The following is a 19,723-nucleotide window of genomic DNA, read 5'->3' on the forward strand; positions in this document are numbered from 1 at the left end:
CGATGTGGGGCTCAAACTCATGAACTGTGAGATCATAACCTGAGCCAGACACTTAACCGACTGAGCCACCCAGGTGCCTTGCTCATTGTGTTTTTAATTCACCCTTTGATGACTTTAGGTATAGTTCTTTTTTTCGCTGCTATATATTATTCCATAGCCATGATTTACCTATCCGTTGTACCATGAAAGACCATTTGGGTTGTCCCCAGGTTTTTTTGCCGTTACAAAATATGTTGCTATAGGCACTCTTGGCCATGTCTCCTGGGGAGCCTTGTGAGAGTTTCTCCAGGTCGTATGGCTAGGAGTAGGGTGTGAGGTCGAGCATCGTGCACAGGAGATGACACTCATGAGGTGCCAGGTGCAGCATGGAAATGAACCAGCCAGGACTCCTACTGAAGGGGCTGCTCTGATTTAGTTTGTAGATAGGGAGCATCAGGACCTGACCCATGACATGACATGACCTTAAGTTGATGCAGGTTTAAGAGTCAAGGGGACAACCAGGTGCTGGGACCCCAAGCCAGGTTCAGAGCTACAAACTGTTATTAGAAAATGGTCAGGGGGGGCGTCTGGGTGGCGCAGTCGGTTAAGCGTCCGACTTCAGCCAGGTCACGATCTCGCGGTCCGGGAGTTCGAGCCCCGCGTCAGGCTCTGGGCTGATGGCTCGGAGCCTGGAGCCTGTTTCCAATTCTGTGTCTCCTTCTCTCTCTGCCCCTCCCCCGTTCATGCTCTGTCTCTCTCTGTCTCAAAAATAAATAAAAAAAGTTGAAAAAAAAATTAAAAAAAAAAAAAAAAAAGAAAATGGTCAGGGCCAGGAGGACTTTGTTGTGGGTACATGGGCCCAGTCTGGGATGTAATGACTTACAAAGTCAAAGCAAGAAGAAGGGGGTCAGGGAGCCAGGAGTCCCCCAGAGCATGGGGGATGACTACTTTGGTAACGAAGGGGAGAGAGGCTGAGGGTCACCCCTCTTCATCCATCCTGTCTTCCTCCAGCCCTCGAGCTGTCCTGGATTAGGAAGGAGTGAGGGCCTATTCTGGAGAACAGTGGTCACAGGTTTGGTAGAAAATTGGGAGCGGGAAGCTGGTCTAGTGGCAAGGTTCAGACAGCCCAGGTTCAAATCCCAGCTCTTCATGCCCTTGCTGTGTCAACTTAGACTTGTTACTTAAGGTCCTGGAGCTTCCATTTGGGTGGAAAATGGAGACACAGAGCCCCACGCCTGGCCCAGAGGAGGAGCCCAACAAAACAAGTTGTTTTCTGGTTCCTTTTTTTTTTTTTTTTAATAAGAGGGATTTTCTGGCACTGTAGTAGGTCACGTGTCTTGAGTTATTTCCTTAGGAGAGGAGATGGGTGTGTTTTTCCAGGGCTGGGCACCACCTAGGAGTTTAATAAATATTTCCTGAAGGATGGAGTCACACTCTACTCCCTAGTCTCCATCTGCAAGACAGCTGGCTAGGGGGAAGGGCACAACTGTGCCAGCCAATGTCACTTGGCATCTGGAAAACGGGCAGGAAAATCCGATTATCCAAATTTTTATTCAAATTAATGCAGGAAAATGACCAAATTGTATGCTTTCTCCCTAGCTCACCTCCCTGGGACACATAGAGGAGGGTATCATAGCAGGAAAAACCAGGTCACAGAGGGGGCCACGTTCCTGGTAGGGCTTCACATCAGGCCACGTCAACCCATCTCCCTAGTCTCTACGGCCAAAGAGCCTCCTGCCCCCTGCCTCAGGGGAAACCAGGACCTTGAACGTGGAAGGTGGGGAATCTCATCGGCTCTATGCCGCTCTGTGAACACGACAGCACAGCGTGTCCCCATCCTGGACAGCCCCTCTCCGAGAGGGCCGCCGGCCTCTCTGCTGTACCCTTTCTACTTCATCTTCTCAAGAGGTCCACCCTGGCCAGTCTCCACTCCCCACTTTTTAAACTGTGGTAAAATGTGCGTAATGTAAAACTCACCTTTCCACCCATTTTTAGCTGAACAGTCCAGGACCATCCAGAACATTCACATTATTGTGCTACTGCTACACCATCCGCCGGAACTCTTCCATCTTCCCAAACTGAAACTGTGTGCCCGTTAATGAATAATCCCTCATCCCCCCACCTCCAGCCCCTGGCAACCATCATTCTACTTTCTATGAATCTGACTATTCTAGGGACCCCGTGTAAGTGGAATCCTACAATGTTTGTCCTTTCGTGTCTAGCTTATTATTTAGCGTCACGTCCTTGAGGTTCTTCCATGTTGTAGCGTGTAACAGAATTTCCATCCCCCCCCCCCGCCCTTTAAAGTAGGCTTCACGCCCAGCATGGAGCCCAACGCGGTACTGAAACTCATGACCCTGAGATAAGGACTGAGCTGAGATCAAGAGTCAGATGCTCAACCGACAGAGCCACCCAGGCACCCCATCCATTTCTTTTTAAGACTGAATAATATGAATAATAATCGGAAAGTACAACATATCGTTTATCCAGTCATCCAACAGTAGACGCTTGGGTTGCTTCCACCTTTAGGCTGATGTGAGTAATGCCACAAGGAACACTGATGTGCGAGGTCTGCTTGAATCCCTGCTTCCAATTCTTTAGGGGATATACCCAGAAGTAGAACTGGTAGATCATTAATTTGTGGAGCTCCCACCAAACGGTCTTCCGTAGTGGCTGCACGATTGTACGTTCCCCCAGCAGTGCGCAAGGTTCAAATCCCTCTATATCCTCACCAACACTTATTACTTTCTGCTTTTTAAATATCAGCCATCCTGACTAGCGTGTGATGTGGGGACTGGTCTACTTTTAACCCTGTAGCCTCCCTCCCCACCCTGCACCCAACACTCCTGATGCCTCTGCCCTGTTCTACTCTCTTCCCCATTCAGAATCTGACATCCTATATGATTTGCTTATCGATTAGTTTGATCATTTTTATTGTCTGTTCCCTCTCTCCCCTTCCTGCCCCTGCTAGAACGTAAACTCAAGGTAGAGGTATTTGGCTTTTTGTTCATTGCTACTTTCCAAGGACCTAAAACAGTGCCTGGCACATAGTAAATACTCAATGACTACTGAATGAATGAATGAGTGAACGAATGAATGAACAGAAAGTAGAGCTGTTAGAAGTTTTAGAGGCAGACACACCTGGCTCCATCAATTACCACCTGGTGTCTCTGGGCAAGTGACTTCCTTTCCCTAAGCCTCAGTTCCCCCATCTGTCACATAAGGGCAAAAATGAGTACTGCACTGGGCTCCTGAGGGGATGATGATTGATATTCCCTGTCTGGTCCACAGTGGGTGCTCGGTTAACATCCACGGCTCAACGCCAGGCTGGACTCCTGTGGAGCGCATGGGCAGGACCACTGGCCCAGTGGACTGGAGCACAGTGGTGAGGAAGTCCTCTCGGACTGGGCAGCATCTCGGAGAGGAAAGTTCTTTCTCCGGTGCGCAGATAGGCACCCCAAATAAGTGGCAGAGAAGTGAGCGGGAGACTACTCTGCCAGCCCCCACAGGAGGAAGGCGTGCTGGAGGGCCCCACGATCCCACTCCCCCTGCCACTTCCACATGCGTGGGAGGCCAGGAGCCTACGCTGATGGTCCGCTTGGCAGAGCCACGGAGTGTGGGAGGTGACCAACACACTGAGGAAGTAGGACCACCCGGGTCCCCCAGGGACGCCGTGACAGCAGCCCAGAGCCAGACACAGATGATGGGGCGCTCAGGCAGCTGCCCGCCCGCCTGCTCCGGTGCCAGCCGCCCACTCCTGAGCGCACTCATGGGCCTCCAGAAGGGCCCTCTGGCCAAGCTGTTTGCAGCAACAATCAAAACAGCAAGTAACAGCAGGAGCAGGAGAGGACCAGCGTGGGGAGGCAGATGGCAGGCTGCAGTGAGCGCAGGCTGCCCGCCTGGAAGGCAGGTGCCACGAGGCCTCCGGGCTAGGCTGGCGAGGCTGCTTCCTGTTGGTGCTGGCTTGCAGCGAAGGGGCCCCTGCTTCTCCTGGCCTCCTGTAGGTCTGTGCCAAGGTGGACCCTTCCCAGGGGCCCCACTGGGTCATACTGGTCACCCTCCCGGTTAGGCAATTTGGAGATGCGTTAAAGACCATCATGTGAAGCTACTTTCCTACTTCAAAAATTGCTCTTTTCAGTCAATCATCAAATGGGAGGGAGGGGCCAAGAGATGAGAATACAGACCCAGCATCGATGGGCATCAATGTGGGACCCCAGCCAGGGCCAGCTGTGAGGAGACTTCAGGGAAATCAAAAGCCCCCTGCTGGGGAAAGGTTCTAAAGTGGTCTGAACAAGGAACCGGCTTTCCTTTTTTTGCAAATGTCTCTTTCAATCAGCAAACGTTTCCAGAGCACCTTTTATATGCAAAGCACTGCAGGAAACACAGTAAGTGTTGGTGCAGCCCCGGACTCCGCTGAGTTATAATCAGGATGCGGCATGAAACTGGGAAGGCAAAGTGAACGCTCTAATTGTATTAATCAGCTTTCAATTGCTTACAAATTGGTCTTCTCCCCTTTCTAGCTCAGCCCCCTCAGAGAACGCCTGCGTCCTCAAAGAAGCCTTCTTATTCCAAAGGTACAGCCTCTACAAAGAGGCTCGAGGAATGATTTCTGGAATCCTGGGGAATTTAGGTTCTAATTAACTTTTCTACAGATTACAGTAGAACTTCGAGTGAGTCACTCTTTCTTTAAATGAATTGGGATTAAAGGCTAAACAAGCAGTGAAACAGTTTCCGGCTTGCAACATCATGTGCTGAGAAGCCCCCATGCAGCCCCTCCTGACCTTGGACTAACACAGTCATGAAAGCACGTGAAGAAAGGGCACAAGGACACCGGCACAGGAGGGATCTGACAGTCAGCCTACAGGTGGTTGGTCTCCCCTCCGACAACAGAGTGGGCCAGATAGAAAGTGTGCGTCCCTGGGCCACCAGGGCCTTTCCTGCCTGGTAGGGATCAGGGGGCAGGGTGCAAAGCCCCCTGGGCAGCCTTCCTGGTGTGGCAAGTCTGTGGGTTTCTAGCGCTGCACAGGAGCACATCACTCCCCCAGCCCTGCCTTTATACATGGGAGACAGGCTCCCAGAAGAGAACCAGGTGTGAGTGGGAAGGAGCTGCCATGGTGAATTGCATCTGGAAAGGTGCGTTTCCCTAAGGAAGGCTCAGCAGTGGGCGCAGGGACAGGCAGAAAGAACCAAACCAGGCCTGTAGATGTCTCCACCCCTCCTGGTCCCGATGGCCGCAAGGCTGGGTCCCAGGAGCGCCACGGTGCGTCCTCCGTGGAGCAAGATCCCAGACCCAGGAAAGGGGTTATGAGCAGTGTGCATGCTGCCTGGGGTAAATCCTAGTCTGCAGAGCTCACAGCACCTGAAGGTGGATGTTGCACATTCGTATGCACAAAGACAAACACAGGAAGCCACCAGAGTCATACAGATAACAACAACAACAATAAAAAACCCCAAAAAACCAGGATCGGTGATGTGGAAGGAAAGCTTTAAGACTCTTCAGAATGGAGGAGCTGGAAATGATTTGGTAGAAGATCGTGAATACAGAAGACAGGATGGAAATGCACTCTTCAGCTTAGAAGTGCCCCCAAGAAGAAACCTGGAGAGCTGGGAACAAAGCAATAAGCAAACACATAATTGAAACCCTTTCTGGAACGGAAGACCCAACTATGCCTCTTCTAGAAAAATAATCAATGAAAATGACCTAAGCATATCCAGACAAAAATGTTGATTTCCAAATACATACATATACACACCACCAGGTTATTTAAAGAAGAATAAAATGAGCCAAGTCTGGCTTCAGACTTCTCCCCCATGTCTCTGAGCTTGCCTTGAAAACTGTCTGTTGTGCATCGGATCCTGTCATCCCGCCTTCTCTTTTTCTCAGTTTTGCCTTCACGGGCTCCACGGGCTTGTAGCCTAAGCTGTCTCCCCCAGTCCCCGAAACTGTCTTCTGGCTCACGATGTCCTTCCTGGAGTTCTGTGGTGGTGCCTGATGTGCTATTTCACCAGTCCACCCAGCTCTTTCATCCCCCTTTCTTTATATCTTGAACACATGTCAGAGTCTATTAATTTGCCCACAAGGAAATCGGGAAAGTGACTGCAGAGGGTGGCTGCTCACAGAGGGAATGGGAACGGTGTGGGGCGGGGAGTCCGGGGAGCAAATGCTTCCACAGCAGCAAGTGGAAAAAAGGCTAACTGGGTAAGGGCTGTAGTTTTGTGTGGTCACAAAAACATCATACTCGCGACAGCTGGCACAGTAGAAATAGGGACTCAGTGCTCCAGGCTGTTGGGAGTTTTGACCAGGGATCAAAAATTTAAAAACAGTCAATAAGAACCAAAAAATAAGGAAACATACGTGGCTGTTAATGGGAATGACAAGGTTCATTGTTCTAAAAACTTACTGAAGTAGAGCGCAATTGAGTTTTAAAATTTATTAATAACATTTTTCATTTTTTGAAATGAAAATGGTTCCGTGGTTCTTTTTCAAATTTGCCGATTCTTTTTCAAAGGTCCTATTTGTTCAATTTGGTTTCTGATCTTTCTCTTATCTCTTTTACTTAACTAATGAAAAAAAAACCCCATATTTATATCTCTTTTAGCTTCTCTATTATCTCTAGTTCCCTGGACACCAACCCTAGTTGTTACCTTTGCTGACCCTCCCTCATGGTGATTCTTTTCATATGTGGTTGGCAGACAACAGGGCAAACTCACAGAACTGTGAATGGGAAAGAGTATGATCAGTCCTATTACCAGTGAAGTTGTCTCTATGGTATAAAGGCAGGAGCTATTATTGGATAACAAAAGATTCCGAAAGCATACCATCCATGGGCCCATATTTAAGATGACCTAAAATTACACACAAGCTAATGAGATAAATCAAAAGTGGTAACTCAAAAGTGTATAAGAGGGAATATAAATGCTGGTGTTTATTCTTCTCTTCCAAGAATCCATTCTGAGAATATAATTTAAAAAAAAAAAAACCTTTTTAACATTTATTTATTTTTTGAGAGACCGAGACAGAGTGTGAGCAGGGGAGGGACAGAGACAGAGGGGAGTCACAGGATCTGAAGCAGGCCAGGCTCTAAGCTGTCAGCACAGATCTCGACGCGGGGCTCGAACTCACAAACTGCGAGATCATGACCTGAGTTGAAGTCGGATGCTTAACCAACTGAGCCACCCAGGTGCCCCACCTGAGGATATAATTTTAAATGTAGGCAAAGAGTTATGCACAGATATTCTGTGGTTAATAAGAAGGAAAAAAAGGAAATAACTTAGACATCCTAAATTAGAAGTAGCCATATGACAGAATGTTTATAAGTAGTTATCGATTATGCTGAAAACGACTTACTATACGTTAATGTTGAAATGTAGGTTAACAATATAAAGAAGAAAGATCAGAAGAAAACATGTCAAATGTTAGCAGTGATTGTTTTTGGATGACAAGATTATGGATTCTGGGGTGTATGTATTTCTTTATGCTTTTTGATAACACTGTAAATGTCAACGATCCATAGTGATTTCATAATCAGAAAAGAGTAAAATGTATGTAACGTTTAAAAAAAAATGAAAACTTCGGGGCACCTGGGTGGTTCATTTGGTTAAGCGATCCAACTCTTGCTTTCAGCTCAGGTCATGAGCTTGCAGTTTGTGGGTTCGAGCCCCGCGTTGGGCTCTGTGCTGACAGCGCGGAGCCTCCTTGGGATTCTCTCTCTCTGCCCCTCCCATGCTCCTGCTCACTCCTGTTCCCTCTCAAAGTAAATAAATAAACCTTAAAAAAAATTAAAAAATGAAAACTTCTAAGAGTAACAACAGTTAAGGACTTAAATATCTGGGTAACGTTAAATGCGAGAGCTGAAATGCCATCACCCTGATGCGGACATTATAGTGCACCATTCTCAAAACAACAGCCAGAGCAGCCTTTAAAAAGAGGGAGAGTATTCAGGTCCTGTCTCTCCACTACTCAAGACCCCCCAGGGGCTCTGCATTTCACTCAGGGTAAAAGCCGAAGTCCTTACAAGAGTCCACAAGGGCCAACATGGTGTAACCCTCTGCCATGTCTCTGAGCTCCTCTTCCAACTCTGGCTAAAGCCAGTCACACTGGTCTCCTTGCTGTTCCTCAAGCCTTTGCAGTCACTGTACCCTCCTCGTGGAGTGCTTTCCAATCACATATCCATATAGCGTGCGTCAGACCTCTGCTCAAGTGTCATTTCATCAGTGAGCCCTTCCCTGACCCCCATACAAAATGGCAGCTGCCCCCAATGTTTGCAGCCCCCTCCCCTTCACCCTGAGCACGTTTTCACCATCTGTGACACGGCAGAATTCACTTTGCTGTGTTTGTGGTCTCCCTGTCCCACGAGAAGATGCTCAATAGATGTGTGTTGAATGCTCGGATGAATAAATGCGTTAGGCTAAGGGCTGAAGCTCACACTGCCGTACCGCTGAAGTGCGCAAATCAGGCAGTGACACCAGCCCGAGAGCCCCAGGGACACAGAACCAGCGTCCCGCTCACTCCAGAGAAAATACTTACAATTACAGCCAGAGAGGACAGAAGGGAAGTGTCAAAAGGAAAGAAAGATGGGAGTGTTAGGGCACAGCGGTATGAAAGTTTCCGTCAGAAAATTCAAGTGCTTCCATCAGGATGTGGCTTTGCTGCAGGACAGAACTCCTGATTTTTATCACAGACTCTGAACCAGCTCTCTGTGTCACTTAAAATGACATTTTAAATGCTCTTTCTATTTAACTATCTCTTTGTTGTGATTAGATAATTTTTCTAAGACAAAAAGGTATGAGGAAACCAATTACCCTGTCACTCTCGCACCCCAAAAACAGGCAGGAAAATGTAGCACCTGGGTATGGTACACACTGGCACCCCGATGCACCCACATGTGCGCTTTCACGGCCGGTCCGCGCCTCCCAAATGTCCACAGTGGGCCTAGAGGGAATGTGGACTTTTTTTTTTTAGTATTTCTTATTCATTTTTGAGAGAGAGACAGAGAGACAGAGCGTGAGCAGGGGAGGGGCGGAGAGAGAGAGGGAGACAGAATCTGAAGCAGGCTCCAGGCTCCGAGCCGTCAACACAGAGCCCAGCGCAGGGCTTGAACCCACGAACCACGAGATCATGACTTGAGCCGAAGCCGGATGCTCAACCGACTGAGCCACCCAGGTGCCCCGGGAATGTGGCCTCCTCTCACTAAGTTCTACCGGCCTCTAGAAATTCAAGGACAAACTGATAGCATAATGCACAGCCTCATATTCTTTGCCTTAGAAGAGATAAGAAAATTCATCCTAAGCTATTTCAGACTTTTCTGGGCACCAGAGCGCTCTGGAGATTAGGACGGGCCAGTGGAGGGCCCCGCACGTGGCAGCTCAGGATGGTTAGGGAGTGTGAGGGTGACCTGCGGGGGGCTGGGCAGGGGCAGCTGCCTCCGGAGCGTCCGGCTAAATCATTACGTTTGCTAAATTCGTCTTCCACCTCCTTTTCCCTGACAGCTCCTTCCTCTCTGTCCTCCCACGGCTGACCGCCATTTCATCCTAAGAATCTGCCACCAGACACTTAGCAGGAATTTCTCTCTCTCTCTCTCTCTCTCTCTCTCTCTCTCTCTCTCTCAGCAGTGGATTTCTGCATCTTAAAAGGGAACTCTGAAGACACCTGAAGGACTTCGGGTTCAAAGGGAGAATTTCTGGCTGGGTGAGAGAGAGGCCTCTGATATAATGAAGTACCTATTCTAAGCCAGACATCTTGTGCACTTTGCATACTTTAATGACCTTGCTGAATTCCCACAGCACCTCTAGGCAACAGGTGGTATCATCTCCATTTCAGGGTGAGAAATCAGGGCCCTCCAGACAAGACAGAATGTTAGCTCATACTTTGAGTATCTTCCCTGTTCTTTGTTTTTTTTTTTAATTTTTTTTAACATTTATTTATTTTTGAGACAGAGAGAGACAGAGCATGAATGGGGGAGGGTCAGAGAGAGGGAGACACAGAATCCGAAACAGGCTCCAGGCTCTGAGCTCTCAGCACAGAGCCCGACATGGGGCTCGAACTCACGGACCATGAGATCGTGACCTGAGCCGAAGTCGGCCGCTCAACCGACTGAGCCACCCAGGCGCCCCTATCTTCCCTGTTCTAAAACACAGCAGTGACCGATGACATTATTCTAAAAACAAAACGTAAACTTACCCATATTTAAAAATAAAATATATATGGGGGCGCCTGGGTGGCTCAGTCGGTTAAGCATCCAACCTCAGCTCAGGCCATGCTCTCATGGCTTCTGAGTTCAAGACCCACATCGGGCTCACATCTGTCAGCACAGAGCCTGCTTCAGATCCTCTGTCCCTCTCTCTTTCTGCCCCTCCCCTGCTCATGCTATCTCTCTCTCTCTCTTTCTCTCTCAAAAATAAATATTACAATTGGGGCGCCTGGGTGGCGCAGTCGGTTAAGCGTCTGACTTCAGCCAGGTCACGATCTCGCGGTCCGTGAGTTCGAGCCCCGCGTCGGGCTCTGGGCTGATGGCTCAGAGCCTGGAGCCTGTTTCGGATTCTGTGTCTCCCTCTCTCTCTGCCCCTCCCCCGTTCATGCTCTGTCTCTCTCTGTCCCAAAAATAAATTAAAAAAATAAATAAATAAAATAAATATTACAAAATGTTTAGGGGTGCCTGGGTGGCTCAGTCAGTTAAGCGTCTGACTTCAGCTCAGGTCATGAACTTGCAGTCCCCACATCAGGCCCCACGTCAGGCTCTGTGCTGACAGCTTGGAGCCTGGAGCCTGCTTTGGATTCTGTGTCTCCCTCTCTCTCTGTTCCTCCCCTGCTCGTACTCTGTCTCTCTCTCTCTCTCTCAAAAATAAATATTAAAAAATTTTTTAAATGTTTATAAAACATTATGTATACATATGTATATGTATACATTATATACAAAACATATATGTATATATATTTGGAGTTTCTGAATATATATATATATATATATATATATATATATATATATATGATATTGATATGTATATCTCAATGGATCAGAAACTCCAAATAGTTACTATTTTGAGGGGCTGAAGGCACAGCCTGCTGAGCTCTGGGTCCAGAAGCAGGTGGAGGCAGCTGGGAGCTTAGCCTTCCAGGGTACAGGAAGAGGTGGGGCACTAAAGTCAGAGTCACTGAAGATGGGGGTTGGTGAAGGGACTTCCCGCCTGGGAAAGGAGGCTGAAAAAAGTGGAGACTGTCCCCTTGTCCAAGACTAAGAATGTGAACACTGAGGGAAGCTGGAAGTAGCACACACACAGTCAGGGCCTGGCCACGCTGCCCATGGCAGTAATGATCAGCTCTGGACATAATCCCATCATCACTGGGGTCACACAGCTCATCGCTAACCCAGGACATCTGGCTCTGCACTGGGGTGGGGGGGGACCCAGGACCTGTGGAGGAAACAGAATCTCAGCTGGGTGCAGGTGGGGGCAGGGGGAGAAATGGACTCCCACTCAAGACGAGCGTACAAACCCAGATGCCAAGACGCCTGAGGAAAGCGGACATTAGGGAAGACAACTAACAAAACCAACAGTTGGGAGACAGTCTCAAAGATTTAGTGAAATGGAAGGCAGTACTAAAGACTCTACCCAGAAAGTATGCCTGAAAGATAAAGAAAAAAAACAGGAAAGAGTAGTTGGGAGCTACTGGAGGATGACTGAGGCTCTATAATGTGTCCCACAGGACCTCCAGAAGAGAAGACACGGACTAGCAGGATAGCAACGTTCAAGGACAGCATGGCTGAAAATTCCCCATAACTGAAGATGTTTTATGGATCCATAGATTGAAAGTGTGTATCATTATCGAACTCAACACCCAAGAAACAAATAATCCAGTGAAGAAATGGGCAAAAGACATGAATAGACACTTCTCCAAAGAAGACATCCAGATGGCCAACTGACACATGAAAACATGCTCCACATCACTCATCATCAGGGAAATACAAATCAAAACCACAATGAGATACCACCTCACACCTGTCAGGATGGCTCACAATAACAACTCAGGCAACAACAGATGTTGGCCAGGATGTGGAGAGAGAGGCTCTCTTTTGCACTGCTGGTGGGAATGCAAGCTGGTGCAGCCACTCTGGAAAACAGTACGGAGGGTGCCTCAAAAAATTAAAACTAGAACTACCCTACGACCCAGCAACTGCACTACTTAGGTATTTATCCAAGGGATACAGGTGTGCTGTTTCAAAGGGGCACATGCCCCCCCAATGTTTACAGCAGTACCATCAACAACAGCCAAAGTATGGAAAGAGTCCAAATGTCCATCGACAGATGAATGGATAAAGGAGATGTGGTATAAATACACACACACACACACACACACACACACACACACACACACACACACACACCGGAGTATTACTAGTCAATCAAAAAGAACAAAATCTTGCCATTTGCAACTACGTGGATGGAACTGGAGGGTATTATGCTAAGTGAAATCAGAGAAAGACAAATTTCATATGACTTCACTCATATGAGGACTTTAAGAGACAAAACAGATGAACATAAGGGAAGGGAAGCAAAAATAATATCAAAATGGGGAGGGGGACAAAACATAAGAGACTCTTAAATATGGAGAACAAACAGAGGGTTACTGGAGAGGGTGTGGGAGGGGGGATGGGCTAAATGGGGAAGGGGCATTAAGGAATCTACTCCTGAAATCATTGTTGCACTAAATGCTAACTAACCTGGATATAAATTAATAAATAAATAAAAAATTTTTTAAAAAGTGTGTATCAGTTGCAAAGTGAAATAAGTGAAAAAATAAATCCACATCTGGAAAACCAGGGGTGTGCTCCCTTGTGCCTGGCTCATTCGGTTACCACGATCCCCGTCCTGTGACCCTCCACAGAGAGGAGCTGCCTGCCGATGTCCTCCTGCCTTGACCCTGATCCTGGTACCGTGAAGAAAGTCCTGGGTTTGGGGTTAGGAGACATGGTTTGAGCCCCCTCAGAAAGCTCACTGAGCCTCGATTTCTTCTCCTAAAACGGGGTCAGCACCAGAATTATAGAAACTTAGCACCGGAAGGGACTTTGGGGTGGCCCATCACAGCAGACCATGGCTGTGTTCGATTTCCAGCTCTCCCACTAACTGGCAGCTGTGCCCACAAGTTACTTAATCTCTAGTGTCTCCATTTCCCCATCGGCAAAAGGGGATAATAAGAGCACCCGCCTATGGGGTTGTGTAAGGACGAACCGAACTTTTATCTATAAAGAACTTAGCGCAGTGTCAGGTGCACAGTAAACATTCAACCCAGGACGGCCATTACTATCACTGTAATACGAGCCTCACAAAAATGCTATGCGTACCTACACTCAGGGAGGGACTCCCCACTGAAACCACAGATCCCAGGCAAGGCATGCCACCGCTACACTGTGGAACAGGCGAGCTTTCCACCCTTCTCCCTGGCCGCCCATGGTAGGTCCTCCTTGGCCTCTAGGGAAGCCCCTCCCAGCGACCAACCATGAATTTCCCCAAATGCAAGTGTGCTCAGACCCGCCCCAGCCCACCCCCACCTGCTGCCCTGGGCATCCTACCTCTCTCTGCTCACTGCAGATCTTACACAGCCACAGAGGCCGCTTCTGGCCGGGGGAGGCCTCGATCCCACATTTGGTGCACACTTTCTACAAGAGAGAGGACACGAGAATGTAAATACTTCAGCCACTTCCTCCTCAGCTGAGGGGCTGTGAAAACGAACCAAGGAACACTTTGGCACCTTCCAAGGGGATGGTGTTTGCTTCAGACCGTCAGGGTACATGACTCAAAGGGCACAGATCATCTGAAACCCATAGCTGGCTCTGGGGCACAATGGACGTACCCAGCCACGGATCGCCATGATATAAATTCACCCCACCCCTCATTACGTTCTGTTAGGATCACATAAAAAAGCTAAGCTTGCTGGTATTCACAGCTGCATCACTTTGCACCGCAAAAAACTGGAAACAACCCAAACGCCCGATGCCAGCAGAAGATCCAGGCAAACGTAACAGAGTACGTTGTGGCCTTATCAGCAGATTGTGTCGATACCTGGTAATGTGGGCAGGAAGTGATGTTAGTCAACAGAGAAAACACGCGTTTGTATACAACCTCACAAAAAACTCACCTATGTGCCTGACAAGGTGAGAAGATGGTCTGGTGAGAAACACCAGTGACAGCTTTATGCCATGTTGTTCGCGGAATGACTCCAGGAACCCCACTATGGAAGTATTAGGCCCATTTCACCGGTGAGCAACCTGGGGTTCAGAGCAGTTTGAAAATCTGCCCAAGTTCATGCAGCAGGTAAGTAATGGACTCAGGTCTGACTCTAGAGCTATTACGTAATTTTCCCCAGACGCAGAAGTGGCCAGAAGCTAGTTTCTGCGTGCTTTTCCTTCTATAGTGTTGCTTAAGAGTGTAACTTCTGTTAAGTTTCTCAAAAGCTACACATGAATGAAAACATATGGTATCTGTCTTTCTCTGCCTGGCTTATTTCACTTAGCATAATAACCTCCAGTTCCATCCACATTGCTGCAGATGGCCAGATTTCATTCTTTCTCATTGCCAAGTAGTATTCCATTATATATATAAACCACATCTTCTTTATTCATTCACCAGTTGATAGGCATTTAGGCTCTTCCCATAATTTGGCTATTGAAAGCACTGCTATAAACATTGGGGTACAAGTGTCCCTATGTATCAGCACTCCTATATCCCTTGGGTAGATTCTAGCAGTGCTATTGCTGGGTCATAGGGCAGTTCTATTTTTAATTTTTTGAGGAACCTCCACACTGTTTTCCAGAGAGGCTGCACCAGTTTGCATTCCCACCAGCAGTGCAAGAGGGTTCCTGTTTCTCCACATCCTCACCAGCACCTATAGCCTCCTGGTTTGCCCATTTTAGCCACTCTGACCATGGGGGAGGGGAAGAGGGAAAAAGTTACAGAGAGGGAGGAAGGCAAACCATAAGAGACTCTTAAGGACTGAGAACAAACTGAGGGTAGATGGAGGGTGGGGGAGAGGGGAAAGTGGGTGATGGGCAGGGAGGAGGGCCCTTGTTGGGATGAGCACTGGCTGTTGTATGGAAACCAATTTGACAATAAATTATATTTAAAAAAAAGAGTATAACTTCTACATATATATTTGGCTTCTCTGAAACACACAGCAACAGGCCGGGGCAGGCAACACCAGAAGAAATTCCCGGGGAGGCACAGGGGACTTCGTGGGGCTGAGACGGGTCTCCAGCTAACCCAGGCAGAGTATGATTCAGCGACAGCACAGCGGATCCTCCTCCAGAGGACTGTCCCACCGGCTAATCAATCTTTCTGCCAGGAGGAAGCTACTTGGTCCTTGCTGCAGGCCGGGGGCTCTCTCCTGCCTCCCGCCGCTGAGGGAAGGCTGGATCTGTAGATTGGCCTTTTCCGCAGGCTGCCAACTGAGCAAGGAACACACTCTCCTCAGAGAGGAAAATGTCACCGACTTGGCTTCCCAGAGCATGTCGTCACCACCCGGTCAGGTGGCTGAGCCCAGCACCGCGGGGAGGCGGGAGCCAGCTCTCAGCAAAGGGAAAGCTGTGATACATTGGTGGGGGGTATACATTTGCTACCATTCAATGCTCAGGGACGAGAAACGTCACTTTTATTTATTATAAAATGTAATCTGCTTCAAGCTCTTGTCTGTCTGGGCTGGGAGGAAGTCCATCCCAGCCACAACTGGGGCCCCTCCCTGGCTCTTATGAAGGTCCTAAGCTTGAGCTCTCTGGTGGTGCAGTCCAACTGGGGAGGGGTCAGTGAGTGCCATCTGGGGTGCTCACTGCTGTGCTGCTCTCCCTCTGGGTGCCCACGGTCCCTTGGAGGGGTAAGGGGTCTAGCTACTTCTGAACCAGGTCTGGGTTTGGGATCTGTAACAGGCTGGGGCTTAGTGTCACCAGGGGCCAGCAGCCTGTCTCCCAGGAGCCCTGAGCTGCCGTCCCTGACCTGGTCTGGAGACTTCCCTCCCCCTCCCAGTACTCACCCTCAACCCTTCTATCCCTAGGACAGGGGGCCCCATAAGCCCAGACGGTGGGCCTCAAAACAACAACATGGCCCTCTCTTGCTGAAGGTAAAGAGACAGGAAGGAAGCACTGAAGCCAGCTGGCTGCTTCCCTTGCTAATTCCCACCATCCTGTATAAATGGCACATGTGTGGCCCTCTCAGAGAGGTGAGATTTTCCTAATGCTTATAGTGCTGGATGACAACTCACCTCAAAGCACCCTCTGCCCTCCCAACGAGATGAAGGTGCTAGGCATAAGGAGAGAATAGAAGACCAGTTGCTACCATTTCCTGAGCTATTGCATGTGCCAGGCACTGGGACCCTGGTGACAAAGTATGAAGGAGGGGGGTGTTATGATCTCCATTATAAGGATAAGGAAACTGAGGCTCAGAGGCGTTCAAGACTGCTCAAGGCCCCACAGCTAGCTAGGGACTATCAGGATCTGTGAGCATCCCTTCTCCCAGACCTCAGGAGAGCTGGATAATGCCCTCCCTTGCCTGGGTGCCAAGCTGGTGTCCTGGCTCTCCAGGGAGCTGGTTCATATCCCTGGGAGTGTGGCTGATACCTCTCAAATAGACAGAGAAGGCAACACGGGTGACCCTGGGATGAGGCTTTGCTGGGATTGGGGTGCAGCCACATTGCTTATCAGCTGCATGACACTGGTTCTAGGAGCAAACACTTGGACTTGAAGTGAGCCTTGAAGGATGGGCATGCACGTGCCCTCGAGACCTATCGTCCGGTTGAATGAACATCCGTGCCATCGGGGGATAGGCATAACAGCTGTGTTGTCTTCTACCCGTGGACACAGAAGCACCCAGCCTGGGGACAGGAGCAGCATGGGCCCGTTGCCCTCCAGAGGCTGGGCCAAAGGCTGTTCATCAATTACCAGTCTGGAGGGCAGGAAGAGGGATGGGTTGCACGTCCCAAATGTCCCCTCTGCTTCTTGTCCTATGGAATGCTGTGTGTGTGTCGGGGGGGGGGGGCGGCGATCAGGAGTGGCACGACAGGACACACAAGCCTGTTTTCAGGCTATCACAGGCCATCACTGGTGGAGCCCACGGTCCGTTCTTGCCATCTCTCGGTCACCTCCCTGCGCCTGCAGTGTCTCTGGCTGGGGAATCCGGGCCAGCAAAAGGATAACGTGCTTCAGTTCAAATCATACATAATTGCTGCTCCATTAAATCTCGGATCAGTAAGAAAATAATGCACCTCTTCTCCTTATGGGCTTGGTCTTTGTTCTGGGGTTCCAATAAGGGAAATTAGGCAGGTGGTGTTTGAAAAAGCCAGTGACAGAGAGGGTGAGCCAGCCATGACATCAACCCAATGCAAAAGGCATAGGGCACCCTTATGTCAGGGACAGTCTCGGGGCCTGGAGATGGGCTTCCACTGAGTGGAATTGCCCCGGGGGTGCGACCACCAGCTTCCCGGGCTCGGCTGTCCCTTGCTTCCTGCAGCTTGGACCTCTGAGCATTAAACAAAACACGCCTAGCTCCTGAGCCTGCCTCAGAGCAGAAGCAACAAAGCTCCAGGCCTTCAGCCGCACCTGCTCTCTCTCCTTTCCCTCCATGCCCGCCTTTTGCAAATATGTATTCCAGCCCAGACGGGGTGGCTCAGGGCACAGTCCACAGGCTGTGGGGGCAAGAAGGCGCAGCCTGCCATTAAGACGCAACCTTGGACTTGTTTCTAAGTTTCTCTGAGCCTCGTTTCTTCGCCCGTAAAATGGTGGTACCGGGCGGATTCCTGCCACAGTTGGGAGATGGAGGGAGATGATTCATGAAAGTGTTTAGAACACCACGTGGTCAAGAGCAGCAACATCACAGTTCTTTCCTGCACACCTGTCTCAGTGAAGGGTGCCAGCACCCATCAGTCACACAAGCCCAAATGCAAATCATCCTCGATCCTCACTCTCCCTCATTCCCACCAAACAATCCACCTCCAAGAACGCTACATCTCACTGGACGCCGTTGCCTCGCCTCCACCGCCCGCCAGCCCCCCGACCCCGCCATGATCCACACGTGGCTGTCTTCACTGCCCAGACTGCACCGTGGCCTCCCGGCAGATCTCCTCACCCCCACTTTGGCCAGCCTCCAGTTGGTTCCTGGCACAGCAGCAGGAGTGATCTTTTCAAGATGCAAATCTAATCATGTCATTTCTCCTGTCCCTGCCAGCTTAAAAGCCTCCAAAGACTTCCTGTTGTTCTCTGGATGAAGACCGCCTGCCTTCACGTGGTATGCAGTGCCTGTTGAGGCTGGACTCTCCTTGTCTGCCTCAGTTCACTCTCCCCGGCTTTACCACCTCACTCTCCATGCTCTGAGACCCAAAGGACCTGCCTTTAATCCCTGGTCCTTACTTGCTTCTTCTGCCACAGGACCTTTGCATATGCTGCTCCCTCTGTCTGGGATGCACTTGGCCACACTCTCTCATTGTTAACCTATGCATCCTTCAGACCTCAGCAAAAGTACCACTTCTTCAAGGAAGCCTTCCCTGCCTTCTTACCCCATTGGAGCTTCCATAACAGGCTCTTGCCTCTGTTTCTACCGCTGTCAGAGTCAAGATTTTTACCCTCAATTGTGTGGTGACTGTCACTTCCTCTACTAAGCTGTCAGATCCCTAAGTGCAGAGGCCATGTCTACATCTGTTCACCTTCCTGTTTTCAGTGACTGGCACAATGAATATTTGTGGAATGAATGAATGAATGAACAAATACATAGGTGATACTTTTAGTATTATAATTGGGAAGACAAGACATAGTTCTTTCTAGAAGGTGCCAATCTGTTGGGGAGACAAGAGACACAGAGACAGGAAACAGCAGCACAAGCCAGGGTGTGCTCCCATCCACACCAAGTGATGCTAACCAGCAGGGCAATGGGAGAGCCCATACATGCGGTAGAGTGCCTGGGGTAGGACTGCTGGAGGGGTGGGCCTCACTCTCAGGGTATGGGGCATGAATCCAGCCTGCCTGGCCACAGAGAAAATGACGCAGAGGGTCCTTTGTTAAGGATGGGGGGAAGGGACGTGTACCCTGCCCTCCACGTGACCGCTTCCGCCTGCTTTCCCAAGGGTACATCCTGCCGGCCACCTGTGTTTGCAGACCCATTCCAAGGTCTGATCAGGTGCCCTCTTTGACATCCTCACAATCCAGGCCACTTTGGTTACCCCTTCTACTCCCTGGAGCCCCCACACTGCAATCCAAACCTTTACCTTCCCACACCGCAGTCAAGAAACAGGAAGTACAAGAAAGTCTGTGAGGCCACATGAGCCAGAGCTCAAGCACTTTACTCCCAGGTCAGGCCTTCTCATCCTCACTGTGAACCCCCGACCCCTTTCAGGCAGAACCCGTGCTTCTTGGGGGTCCCCAAGCTGCTGCCAATTAGAAGACGGGAGGGACACAGTGCCAGCGCAGGGCGGGCACGACACTGTTGGGCACGCTCTCCAACCCTTCCCAGGAACAGAGGTCTGGGGGCATCCGCCAAGTGGGAAACAGCTACACTCCCCACGACGGGTCCTGAGGGCTTTGTGGTATGATCAGATGTCACACAGAAAGCCACTTTTGTGATGCTCAGTCAAGGAAAAAAAAAGGCGGAAAGGGACCCAAATGTTCCATGCAAGGAGCCAGAGAATGCACACTGTGCTGCGGAAATGAATATCGAAGACAGTTCACTTTAAAATATTTGGTGCTTCAATTCAACAAACGTTCGATACTGGGCATAA

The 19,723-nt window shown here is 49.5% G+C and overlaps 1 protein-coding gene across 1 annotated transcript in view; it reads right to left on the reverse strand.

Annotated features, from left to right (window-relative positions):
- Positions 1-19,723, reverse strand: part of RPH3AL (rabphilin 3A like (without C2 domains)) — a 148,272-nt gene that overhangs the window by 41,760 nt on the left and 86,789 nt on the right. Inside the window, 1 exon segment of the mRNA XM_023244657.2 lies at positions 13,545-13,631. Within this exon segment, the coding sequence (XP_023100425.2) occupies positions 13,545-13,631 (87 nt within the window).

The sequence above is a fragment of the Felis catus genome, chromosome E1 (assembly GCF_018350175.1).
Source record: "Felis catus isolate Fca126 chromosome E1, F.catus_Fca126_mat1.0, whole genome shotgun sequence".
NCBI lineage: Eukaryota > Metazoa > Chordata > Mammalia > Carnivora > Felidae > Felis > Felis catus.